Here is a 14,042-nt window from a genome sequence, read left to right on the forward strand (position 1 = left end):
CCTCTTTGAAAAGTGGACCAAAACATTTATATATATGCATATATATATATATATATATATATTTGTCATAAACTTAAAAAAAAGTTTTTATCATCACATTTTCTGAATTGATTTTGATTGAAACTCTCTTGAGAAATTTAGTGTATTTGGCCCATAAAATTTTTACTTTGAAAAAGGGGATTTCAGGATTCTTTTTATAATAAACCCCCATTAACGGAAATGTTAGCAGAATATTTGAAAGACTCAAAAAGGTTTAGCCACACAGTAGAAGAGTTTATGAAATTATCTTTTTATAAATAGAAAAAAACAACAACAGCTAAATACAAAAGAATATTTTGTGCTTTTTATACAAATAGAATATACCAAGACAAATATTTAGTTTCTCCTTATGCAATATTCTTAAAATAGATATAGTTATCGTTTTTACAATAAAATCCATGTGGCGTATGGTTTATTTTCAAGTCCCCTTCCCATCCAGGAAATGTATTACTTAACTGAAATATAAAAGAACATATATGTTGGGGGTGGTAGTGAAAGAACAGCTTTTTCACATATATTAGCAGACCCATATGCTGTTTATTAAATTCGATGCTAGTCAACCAATTCAGAGAGCTGATTGAAATAAAAGGAAATCAGCAAATTTGCAGAAGTATGAAAACATGTGCACGTGTACTACTCACGCAGTTTTATCATCTGTCAGATTCCTCAGGAGTATACCATATTTTTGTAGGCTTGAAATAAAACATTATGAATTCATACATATATAATGAAATAAAATATATGCTTTGAGGGAATAGCATTGCCCAAAGTTGACATTTTTGTTCATGTAATTTAAATGACAGTATTAAAAAAGGGGTTTTGTGTATTAACTGAATACTAACTTAGAGCATGCGTCTTATCTTTTTGGTTGTACATGAATATGTTGAGAAGAAAATAATACCCAATTTTTTTTTCTAAGCATCTGAAATGTTTTATAGTCAAAGAACAACTTATGTTTTAAAAATAAATTAAAATACATTAAGAGCAGTGTGCAAGTATTTCAAATAAAGGATAGGGTGAACAGACTGTTTTATTTTCCTTCCATTTTCCTTCCATATCTATGAATAATCGTTCCTTGAGGTTTAAAATTATAAATAACAGTACAGAGTGGAGTTATTTCAACTTTACAAAGTAAACCATCCATTTTTTTTTCTTTTTCATATTAGTAAACTCAAAATGGCTTTGCATAGCTTCTGCTAATTTTATTCAAGACGGAAGCATTTTTGACCAAAAACATGTTGCCAATTGTTAGTAGATTATTACATTTATGTGGCTAAATTCACTCAGAATTGACAACTGTTGTTTGACTTGGCAAAGTTAGAATATGGTAGTTGGTACTAAAAGGAGAGAAGTAGCAAAAAAAGTTGTAAAAAAAAAAAAAGAAATATTTCAATGAGGAAACTATAAGCAAATCATGCTGTAGGGAAGGATGGTTGAGTAAGGAGATTTTATCCCCCAGTAATCACTGAAGGTTGGTTACATCAACCCCTCCCATACAGGCATGCAAATGGTGACCGGAAAAATGGAAGTAAAAATTATCATCTAATATTTAATTTCAGCTGTTAGGACGGTCATTTGTAAGCCCGAGATGATTAGAGCTAGGTGGAGTTAGTTACCTGTCCATTCAGACATGGAGTTTTGCTATGTCTATATTTACAGTCAGGATTTGAGAGGTTATAAAGAGCATGGTTTGATTTTTATGATATGTAATTTTTCACGAGAAAATTCTCTTGAAAATAAACTCTAGAATTATGTGTATGTGTACAAAGTAGAAGCATTTATTCATTCATTCATTTATTTATTTAATATCTTACCTGCTAGACTTCATGCTACATGAAGACAAAGACCATGTTTTCATGTTTATTATATCTCCAGCTACTAAGGCAGTGCCTGGCATAGAGTAGAGGTTCAGTAAATATATGCTGAATTAATTAAAGAGTAAATCAGTCTTCTCTCAGCCAAGCTCCACCCATGATTTCCATTGTTACCTTGGTTCTTTTGCTTTATTTTCTTTGCTTGTTCTTCTGATAACAGTCTGTGTTGAACTACAGTGGTGGAGAGATTAGTCAAAATGATTGGTGTAAAACATACCACATCAGAAGAGGGACAGGCTAATCATAAAGTCTTTGTAGAGTCTTGCAAACATTCTTACTTAAAATCCACATTGGTGATCAATAGTGTGTACTACAGTTAATGATTATACATGAAATGAGATATTTATCATGTTTCATAAAGGTCTAAACCTGGGACATGGTGAAGAGTAAATGCTGTATTTCAATGTATATTTTTCTCCTGTGTCCTAGTTGATAGAACTAAGACGTATCAACAGAAATATTTACTTTTGTAGTTGAGATATTATTCTTTTTAGCAGTCTATTTCAAGGACCTTGAACATCAAAGATAGCATCTGGATGGTACACACCTAACATAGGGAAAAATTATAATATTCTTAGTATGCCATGCTCTCAATAAAAGTATTTTCTAGATAAATTGGCATTGACTACTGGACTTTATGAATCTACTAATTATCAGCTACAGGTTAAGAACATCACAATTGCTAGTTCAAATTATTCATACATTTCCCATATGGGATTGACTATATATTTATTTATATATTCATTCATTCATTTACTACTAAAATATAATTGAAATCTGACTTCAAAGACAACTAATTATAAGGTTCAGATCAAGGAGGCCCCTATATGCCACGGAAGAGACTGGTTAAATTTCTGTCTTAAGTAAATTTTCCACCATCTATGTTATTCTTGACACATTTCATTCTATATTTATGAATATCCTGGAATATGTTGTTGTTGTTGTTGTGTTTTTTTTTTTTTCTAAAATGGCAGTTTGATTTACTTTCCACCCCCTGAGAGAAGATAGAACGACACTGGGTGGAAATCAAGATCGATGGGTTTGCTAACTAAGGTCTGCATGAGAAGTGATTCTCTGAATTTTCCAAGGTAGTTCTACTTATACTATTGCATTTTTTTATTTTTTACGTTTTTTAAATATTCATTTTTGAGAGAGAAAGAGGTAGAGAGGTAGAGAGAGAGGGGGACAGAATATCCGAAGTAACCTCCATGCTGACAGCAGTGAGCCTTTCGTGGGGCTCAAACTCACGAACTTTGAGATCATAACCTAGCCAACGTTGGACACTTAATGGACTGAGCCACCCAGATGCCCCTGTATTTCTGTTTTTTTAATCACTCATATTCACCTTGAGCTTGTGTAACAATTCTACTTCATTACTGCCCCTTCGACTCTTGTTTATAACTTCTATCCTCTCTCCCTCACCTTACTCTATAGTCTTAGCGTGGTAACCAGTTCATTATCCTTCCATTTGTGACCAAAAATGGTATGTTACTGAATGTGATAATTAACTGTCACACGTGAATATACTTTACATATTTCATTTCACTTAATCCTTGGGACATTTTTTTTTTTTTACTGTTTCTTTATTTTGAGAGACAGAGAGAGAGCAAACAGGGGAGGGGCAGAGAGAGAGGGAGAGAGAGAATCCCAAGCAGGCTCCACACTGGCAGCACAAGCTGACATGGTGCTCGAACCCACAAATTGTGAGATAATGACCTGAGCCGATATCAAGAGTTGGGCACCCAACTGACTGAGTCACTCTGATGCCCCAAGTGGGTCATACTATTATAGCTATAAATTCTTAATTTGTAGATTTTATTTGTTCACAGGAGAGCAAATTGTGGCTCACAGATCTTAGGTGATTTGCTCAAAGTCATGCAGCCATGACTGGCTGAGTCATGAGTGGCTGAGATGGAGTTTGAAGACAATCTGTCAAACAAAAGCACCATGTTCTTTCTAATTATTACAACCTGCTGTGTCTCATCGTGCCCACCCCCCCCTTTTTTTTTTACTGAAATGGTCTTAACCTCTTTCTTCTGCATCCCTCCCCTGCTGACCAAAGCCCACTGCAGTTATGACCTCTTCTGTGAGGCCTTGTTGATGCTCTTGTCCTTAGCATTTTGTGTGTCACATATCCATATGAACATATATCCCAAACATATATCCCATAACAAAATCATCATGGGTGATTTTTTTGGTTTGAAAAAAATATGGTAATAATTTGTCATAAAAATATTTTATTTATGTCACCATGAAATGAACCTATTGTGGCTATTTTCAGAGATGTTTACAATTGATTATTTTTCAAGTGTCTTAGTCTAAGTTTTGAATATGATGAAAATCAATGATGGTATATTCTACATAAAAACAAAAGCATTTTGGGTCCTCTACAGCTTTCAAGAGTTTAAAGAAGTCCTGAAACCCAAATGTTTAAGTTCCTCTGACTGAATCAGTAACTAGCACAGATTGAACACTCATTAAATATTTGATGAGCAAAATTGAATTATCAAATTGATATAACAACATTCATTTGCAGAAATGATTAATGTCTTACCTGAGGACTTAGGCTTTCTATAATTTTACAAGCTGAACCAAACAATTATAAGTTAGGAAAAGAATGAGCAAAATTCACATTATAATGCAATTTTACAGGGGCTCCTGGGTGGCTCAGTCCTTTAAGCATCCAGCTTCATCTCAGGTCATGATCTCGTGGTTTGTGAGTTGGAGTCTAGCATCAGGCTCTGTGCTGACAGCTCAGAGCCTGGAGCCTGTTAGGATTCTGGGTCGCCCTCTCTCTTTCTGCCCCTCCCCCACTCATGCTCTGTCAACCTCTCTCTGTCTTTCCCTCTCTCCTAAAAGTAAATAAACATTAAAAATAATTAAAAATTAAAATGTATTTTCACATTTTATTTTGATTTCTTTATTTCTTTTTAATATAATTTGTTGTCAAACTGGCTTACATGCAACACCCAGTGCTCATCCCAACAAGTGCCCTCCTCAATGCCCATCACCCACTTTCCCCTCTCCCCCCACACCCCCATCCACTCTCAGTTTGTTCTCTGTATTTAAGAGCCTCTTGTGGTTTGCCTCCCTCCCTCTCTGTAAAATTTTTTTCCCTTCTGTTCCCCCATGGTCTTCTGTTAAGTTTCTTAAGAGCCACATATGAGTGAAAACATAGGATATCTGTCCTTCTCTGAATGACTTAAAATACTTTTACATTTTAAAGTAAACTTCAAATATTAATTATATCAATTGAGTGAAATCATGCATTAATTAAATTTAAAATTGTAAATGAACATTATTCAGTGCATTAATCAACAACTAACAGTTAGACTGCTGGTTTGCATAATGGACAGAGAGGCCCATACTATTTTTTTATGTATATTTTGTTATTTTGAGAGAGAACGAGAGAGCGCATGGGTAGGGGAGAGGAGCGGAGAGAAAGGGAGAGAGAATCCCAAGTTGACTCCACTCTCACCACAGAGCCCAATGTGGTGTTCGATCCCATGACCATGAGATTTCATGATCCGAGCCAAAACCAAAAATCGGACTCCCAAATGACTAAGCCACCCAAGCACCCAAGTGAGTAATACTATTATAGCTATAAATGGTGAAATTTATAGGGAGAGCAGATTTGTAAAACATTAGGAATTTGAAAATAAGCAAAATATCATAGATTTGCTAGAAGCTTTATATAATATTTTAATGCAACTAAATTTTGAAATTTTAATAAAATTGTCAAAAAATGTATCATAACTCCAGGTCTGTATATGGCAAAACTCCCATTGTCACTATGAGAGTAAATTTTTAGGAAAGAGTGTGTAATGTAAAATAAAATTAATGAGCATCTTCAGTTAAAGAGAAAAGAGCAAAAGGATATTTCATGTTTTTGCTTTAGAGTTAAAGAAACTTAAACATCATATGCTAGCATTAATACACCCTATTTTGAATGCATATATATCAAATTCATTTAAAATGCAATTCAGTATTAGTAGCTGAGGTTTACACTTAAATGCTTTTTATACTATTTCCTAATTTCTTCATTGTACAGTCATTTACCAAAGCTGGATTCTGGTAATAGCAAACATTTTTACTTAGCTGATTTATATTGCCCTTAAGCTATGCAGGCTATGCTTTTAAATCTTAGGAGTACAAAATATAATACAGGAATCTAGAAACCCATTCTTAACACTTACTAATAAGAGCTGAATAAAAGATTAACAGCTATTCTTTTATCTTAAATCGTTATGATTTTTACTGATTAAAATAAAACATCAGGTGCTGCCTACACAATACTATTTCTCCCTTTGCATTTTCTGGCTTTTCCTTCCTTGTGCTCTCAGTAGTTAAGTTTGACTAATAACCTTATTCAAGGTTTATATGTATAAGATATACATAATAAGTAATGGATTTATAAAATAAGTACAAAATAAGATGCATTTTGCAAGGAGTTCATTGGATGATGTCATGTTTGCAAAGCATGCTTTTTTTTTTAATGTATTTATTTTGAAAGAGAGAGAGTGAGTGAACGGAGGAGGGGAAGAGAGAGAGAGAGAGAGAGAGAGAATCCCAAGCATGCTCCATGATGTCAGAGCAGAGCTGTACGTGGGGCTCAAACCCACAAACCCTGAGATCCAATATCAAGAGTTGGATACTTAACCGACGGAGCCACCCAGACACCCCTGCAATAGCACCATATTACGAATGCTACAAGAACAGATAGTGTTCCTTCTGCAAAAGTTTTCAGGTTCCGCCTCTCTCCATTGCCCGCATGGGAGATCTTAATCCTGTCATGCCAAAGTGAGCACAGACAACCGGGCTGGCCTGTCCACACGCCAGCCCTGCCCATATACACTACGGACACTAACATTATATTTATTAAAATACCCTTTTTGATCATTATTTAGCCTCTATTAGCAAGAAGGAGGATGAAAGAAAATCAGAACCATCTCGTTGCCCAGAGCATGGTTTCCACAGTGTAATACACTAGACTGCTCATCTTCAGTAGAGACTTTGGGTAGGAATGTGCGAGACTATGGGGAAGTTTTAGAGTTAGACCCAGAGCTGAAATATGTTTTCTAATTGTTAGAAAAAAAAATTGTTTTTAAGATGGACCTTACAAAGAGGATAAGGAAAGCAATAGTGTTATCAGGAATGTTTACGCAGTGTGGTAAATAGTGTTTTCTCATATGTCCTTGTACCAGACACACTGGGGTTTTGAGAAAAGCTTAAGACATTAAATAGAGAACAGCAGTCTCACGGGCCAAATTAATCTTATATTGATAGATGCGTCTCTTCAACATATCAAGGTGTCTTCTTTTTCTTCTTCTTCTTCTTCTTCTTCTTCTTCTTCTTCTTCTTTTTAAGTTTATTTGTTTATTTTGAGAGAGAGAGAGACAGGAGGGGCAGAAAGAGAGGGAGAGAGAGAATTCCAAGCAGACTCCGCACGGCCAGTGAAGAGCCCAACTTGGGGCTCAAAGTCACTAACCATGAGATTATGACCTGATCTGAATTCAAGAGTCAGACACTTAACCAACTGAGCCACCCAGGTGCCCCCATCAAGGTGCGATCTGCGCGTCCTTCCATTGCACTGTCTATTCTGGTTGGAGTCACTTCAGACCTGCCAGCACTCAACACCCTCCTTTCCACGTAATGCCTTTGGTTGCATCAGCTTTCCTTCCTGCAAGCTGCTTCTTTCTTCTATCCTTTACCCTTATCCTACTCAGTCTTTGAGAAGAAGCTCAGCATCTGTCTTGTCAAAGTTTGCTCCCCTTACCTCTTCTCTTGTAACTTCCAAGCGCTACAAAGTTTGACCCTTAGTTTTGATCCCCACCTGAAGACTGGAATCCTTATGTGTATGAACCAAGCCTCGTGCCTTATTCTTCCATGTGACAGTTCAACATTGTGCTCTCTGTGCTTACTTCACTCAGTCACACGCCCATGAGTGTTTGTATCTTAATATCAGTATTTCTACCTTGATTATATATTGTTCCAAAAATAGAAATTAGGAGAGGCCGACTTTACAATGGGCTGACCCATGGTATTCTCTCTGATGTCATTGTTGTTCCATGTATGTGACAGAGAATCCCTGTCCTTTAGGAAGAGCAGTCTCATTAAAACCCTCTAATGTCAATTCTGCTCAGTAATAATTACACACCATCTCTCTGTCCACTTTTTATTTTCATTTTTTATTCAGGTGAAAATCTAGCTTGTATCGTTGTCCATAAGCAGATTCCTACCAAATACCCTTTTAGTGCCAGAGATCATTTTATTCCCCTGGCTTCTACCTCTTACATATAACGAAAAAATAGCTCTTAATTTTGCATTATTTAATCCATAATGTTCCCTTCTCCAGTCCACGAATTCATGACTCTTTAAAATTCCAGTTTAATCTTTTTAGTCACTATTCTGTGTGGTTACAGTTATTTATAAACTCAGCTATTTATAAAATCATTTTATATTGCTTGTTACATCTTGAAAAGTTGTACTATTAGTGTTATTTTGTATTTTATGTGTGTGTATTTATTTTCCAAAATTTCTCATAAGTATATCTTTGGTTATTTTTGTATCTTCCACAGTATAGTGCTAATTTTCAAATCTATTACATCATAATAACCTATCCTTCCCAAGGTCTAAGGAAGAATTTACTATATACAAAATCCTTAGGGTATTAGGAAGCCACAAAAAAAAAAAAATACTGTACTTTATGCTGCATGCGAGAACCTTATAACAAATTAAGAGCATGTGGATCCTTTTTCTTCTGGCTTGCGAAATTCCCACATTTGGTTCTTCCAAAGACAAAATGATGAGTCCAAAATACTCTTTCAGGAATATTTAAATAGAGGAATAATTACGTTTATTTTTTTTTTCCTTACTTTGATATTACTGGAATATGTAGGTTTTAATTTTAAGAGGGAATTTAAGGTTTAAAATATTATGTGAAATAACAATATTTTAAAAATTAAATACAAAATTTGAAGATTATGAGAAAAAACAAAGCTATAAAATATGTGTAAACCTATCAGATACAAATTAAATTGCCTACTTTGAGGTTTTCTTTTCTTCTTTTTTTTTTTTTTTTTTTATTTCAACAGGCCTAGACTGCATATGCCTTCAGAATTCTTTGATGCTAATCTCTCATGATAACCAATTAGTTTCTAAATTTCTCAATTCAAGGGCTGACTAATACTGTTGCCTAATCATTAGGTGGGTCATGTTACTTTAAAAAGAGATGATGGCTAACAGTAAGCAGTGTGTCAAGAATCAGAGGAATTGAGAAATTGGAAAATTTGGAGACACCCTGTCTAAACAAGATTAAGATAAAACCAAAAGGATTATCATGCTTCTAACCCCTCAGATCTTTGTGATAGCAGCATTCCTAAATGTCAGGATTAAAGGATAGAATCACATTCAGAGTGCAGACATGTATTCATGAAAATCCCTGTCTTTAAACAAAAATTCAAGAATGTCCCAACCCGTCCATAATACACTAAGAAACGTATTGGGGTGAGGAGTCAATTGTTTTTTTTCACAACGAAAAATTAATTCCCTCCTATTTTTCATTTTCTACAATATTTTTCTTTTCTGTTTTACTATTTTTTTTTAATTTGGAATTCAAACTTTAGAGGAGCCTTGATTCGCCACAAAACTGAGAAAAAGGTACAGAGATTTCCCAGATACCACCCCCCCTCCACACATGCACAGCTTCCTCTGTTATCAACAACCCCACCACAGTGGAATACCCCTTATTTTCTTCATAAAACTGTGCATATCTTTTTACAAGTTGATTTCCACTTTGTATAAAAATGTCTCTAAATAGCATAAAACAATTACTTTTCATAGGTAGCGTGTATCTAATTACAAACCTACAAAACTAAAGATTAAAAACAAATACGAAGAACAAAATCGAGTAGCAGTGTTTGGTTTTCAGGTGTGGTATGATCTCATATATTGGTATATGAAAACAATCACTATTAAAACCCAACTTGTTTACCATTATCAACTGTTTTTAAACACTTCCATTTTGCTTCTTTTTATATAACTTATATATTTACTTTTCAAAATGTACATATGATCAAGATTAAATCATGTCTACAACATATAATTAGAACGTAAGCCTTTTTTTAATAAGTTTTATTAGTTACACCTCTTGCAGTGCATAGGAATTCTAAGTTTAATTCTTTTTTATTAAATTCTTTTTTATTAACTTAACAAATTGAAGTTGTTTTGATATCAGAACTACATCCCCTTAGGAGAATGTAAGAAAGAAAGTTGGTTGGGAGCCAGTTATGTACCAATTGGGTAGAGGCAGAATGAGGAGATGATAATGACCCTACTGTGTGTTGGAAAAATACGTATATGTTTAATATTGTTTATCTTATATAGTTTTTTTTTCTTAAACCTGGTGTAAAGAAAATCTATACCCAAATATCAAAGTGAGAATAAGATAGTACTATTATGTGTAGTAGCTCCCCGTGTCCCTAGACTTGGAAGATTTTGGTTGTAAGAATGTGCCCATTGACAACGTTCAACATACCTAATTTGCACAAGTGATTCTTGAAATTCGTCTAGATTTTAAGAAAGTAAAGAAAGGAAACGAAATCAGAGTTTTTGGAAATTGTTTTATTGGCCAGGTCTATGGATGGACACCATTGTGTAGGGACTGCTGATTTTCCCTTTACATATTTCCCCATCTCCCTTCCCCAGGTGTTGCTGCCATCACTACCTTTCCCTTCCTCCCCTTTCCTCATGGCAAGACGCATGGAAGAAGAGTGCTGTTAAGGCCTCTCCATTAAGCAACAGGTATGGCGGTTCTCATGAAGCAGTGAAGCTGCCCCTCTCTGCGTTCTCCATTCATAGTGTCTCTCTTACATTTAGAAGACGCAAGTATACACCACACCGAGTCTACTGATGTGGGAGAGTTGTTCGACCTAACTCTGTATTTACACATTTCGGCATGCTATGCATTTCAGAATTCCCTGCGCAGTTAGAGGTTTTGTTTTGTTTCGTTTTTTAATGAAAAGACTATGGAAGAATTAATGATACAATTGTTGGAAAAACGTGTGATGCGGGTTCCTCAGCTCGTTATGTAGGAAAGAAATGGAACTTGTATGTTTATGCCACTTTCAGCCTTACACGAACAATATATATATATACACACACACACACACACACACACACACACACATATATATATACACACACACACACACACATATATATAGCATACCTCTGAAAACTATACTATACAATGAGAATGCTTTGGTGAATTTTTACTCATAATTCAATTATTTTCACATTTGGATTTTCAAAAGCATGGCACAAATTGTATGCACATTAATTATGCTTACTCACTTGGTTCTAGAAAATTAGGTATAAACTAGTTGAAACATCTAAATGACCCACAAAGCTTTGGTATTCAGATGTGAGAGCCAAATGTATTCTCACTGCTTTCCGCAGAACTTTTTTTTTTTTTTTTTTTTTGTCAACTCAGCTGGTGGCATTTGAGGGAGCTGAAGGGGACTGTTTCCTTCACCAGTCCCAAGATCGCCTCTGTTCAGGTTGCTACATTTTGAAAGGAGCTAGGTCCCTTAGGGCTCAAACTCCAGCAGAGTCATAACCTATAAAACATAAACCCTTAGTCATCACAGGAAAACGCCCACCTTCTTGATTTCCTTTTTCACTGGAAGAACTGGTCCTTCTAGCTCCTGCAGGGGCTTGTTTTGAGGATGTGTCAGGTGCTGCATTACACCCTGACTCTATGGGGATGTGACTAGAACACTACCCCGAGGGTAGGAAAATTATTGGCAGATGCTTTAAAACAGTAAGTGTGTCTATAGGTGTGCATGTGGGTGGCAGCCTTATTTGTGATATTCTTTAAAGTGGTAGCATAGTTAAGACTTGTTTGTGTCAGTAAACAGAGTAAACCATTTTGATTTACATGCATTTTCGCCGATGCAACCATTAGTCATTGAAGGCTGAACCATTAATCTTCATTCAGGAACATACGGCCTCTTATCTGACAAAACTCTGAAATCATTGGTTGTCTTTTGTGATCTTATTTCTGCACATGGATGTTATCTCTCATGTCCACCAGCCTTCACATAACTGGGTCTCTCCATCTGGAGGGCCCTTCAAGCCCAGCTTTGTTTGGAAAGCTCCAACAATAATAGCAGACACGTAATGAGAGTTTAATAGGTGTCAGGAACCACATTAATGAGCTTAATCTCCATTTTCTTAATACAAACGAGCATAGATTTAGACATTATTATCATCATCCAAATTCAGTGGGGGAAAAAAAATGAGACTTGGAGAAATCTAAGGTGGCAGGGTCACTGGTCACTCAGAATTGGCTAAAGAGGGATTTGCCTTCTGTAATTTCTCCTGATTCTTCCTAAGCAAAGTTGGGACTCTGAGTTAGGCTCACCTCTGAGTTACTGGAGGACAATGATTTCATCTTATGTTTCAAGAATTCTTCTATGTCCCAGTGTTTGATACCCAAAATGTATTGGGCAAATGAGTGAATGTTTACAAAACAGTCATCTATTTTTTTTTAACCTGCATATGGACCCTTCCCCACATCCATACTTCCCTCCACTTTTTTTTTTTGTTCCCCTTAGTGTTTGCTTCTTGACCATTACTAACTTCACAGATTAGTCAATATACGAGTAATATAGCATACAAAATAATTCATTGTTTTCTTCTAAATATGGGACCTATAATTAAAAACTAAATAATTGTAAAACAATTACAAATGCAGAAAAAGGCTAATTTAAATTTTATAAAATTTCCCAATTCTAATGTTAAGAAAAGAAGTGCAGGTATACTTGTATCTCATATAGAAAGAAGAACATTCAAGTAACATATTCTAAGGTTTTGAGGAAAACTAACCAGAGAAATTCTTTTTTACATTATAGGAAATAAAGGAAATGTACACCATATAGGAAAGAGTCTTATCAGTTTATAAGAAAAGAAAGGAAAAGAAAAGAAAAGAAAAGAAAAGAAAAGAAAAGAAAAGAAAAAGTGGAGATTAAAATATAGATGAGATTAACAGGATTAACCAAAAAGGGAAAAAAAACAAAAAACAAAAAAACAACAACTTTTTTGAGAAAAAAGAAACCAAAAGATTCTGGAAAAATGAAAAAAATGGAAAAGCAATAAAAAAATTGAAGGAAACATATCATTGAAAACCACAGACATTGAGAGGACTTTAAAAAAAATATATGAAATAAAACTTGGAGGGAAAACAAAATCAATGCAGGAAGAAAAAAGAACTTTATTTATGAATTTGTGTTTCCTTTATTCTTAGAAAATCCTTTGAGGTAAAAGTGCTGGAAAGAAAAAGAACAAGCTAAGACATGTTGATTTGTGAACACTGTATATTTCTAGGACTTTTTCTGTGGGAATAGTGTTTTGAGAGCAAGATAAGGGTTTAAGCATTAACTTGGAGTATTTAGAACTAAAAAGATTGTGCCTGGAGAATACACTTGAGCCAAGGCTTGAAGGAAAAATTAGAATACAAATCAAAATATCCCTCCTCACCATACTATCTGTCAAGATAACTCTAGAATTAATCAATATATTAGCTCTTTGAATATAGGCATAATTTCCTTCCTTCCTTTGTTCCTTCATTCTTTCTCCCTCCCACTTTCTTTTTTTCTCTTTCTTTTGTTCTTTCTTCCTTCCTTCCTTCCTTCCTTCCTTCTTTCTTTCGTGGAGTGCCCAACACACAATCAGTGTTTGTTGAATTAGTCATGGAATTTTGAGAGAGATTATGGTCAACCAATCTAGACTTAAATCATGCATGCCTCCCATAACACCATTACAAGAAAGACTCATTTCTGCTTGAATAATTTCGGCGACACAAAATCCAGAGGTAACTCACTCTGTTTTGGTACATCTTTAATTCTTGACTTCCTTCTTATATTGAGCCAAAATCTGTCTTCCTGTAACTTGAATCCATTTATCCTGGGTTTTCTCCTTGGGAAAACACATAATAAGTTCGGTTCCTTTTCCAAATGAAAGTACTTCCAAGATGTAAATTCAGACAGACCCTCCATCATAATGTCCACATGTATAGTGTGTCTGTATATATTATTTGCTAGGTTACAGCCCAAGTTTTGTAATTGC

General features: G+C 34.9%; 1 protein-coding gene across 3 annotated transcripts in view; it reads left to right on the forward strand.

Annotated features, from left to right (window-relative positions):
- The window catches only part of PCDH7 (protocadherin 7), a 424,220-nt gene that overhangs the window by 207,545 nt on the left and 202,633 nt on the right, over nucleotides 1-14,042 (forward strand). The window contains exon 3 of one of the 3 annotated variants that reach the window (XM_049630414.1): nucleotides 10,620-10,715. The exons of 1 other annotated variant lie outside the window; for it this stretch is intronic. In XM_049630414.1, the coding sequence (XP_049486371.1) occupies nucleotides 10,620-10,708 (89 nt within the window). In that variant the 3' untranslated portion in view covers nucleotides 10,709-10,715. Of the gene's footprint in view, nucleotides 1-10,619; nucleotides 11,317-14,042 lie in introns of those variants that run through there. One more of the 3 variants, XM_049630413.1, reaches the window with a different exon arrangement.

This window comes from Panthera uncia, chromosome B1 (assembly GCF_023721935.1).
Source record: "Panthera uncia isolate 11264 chromosome B1, Puncia_PCG_1.0, whole genome shotgun sequence".
Lineage (NCBI taxonomy): Eukaryota > Metazoa > Chordata > Mammalia > Carnivora > Felidae > Panthera > Panthera uncia.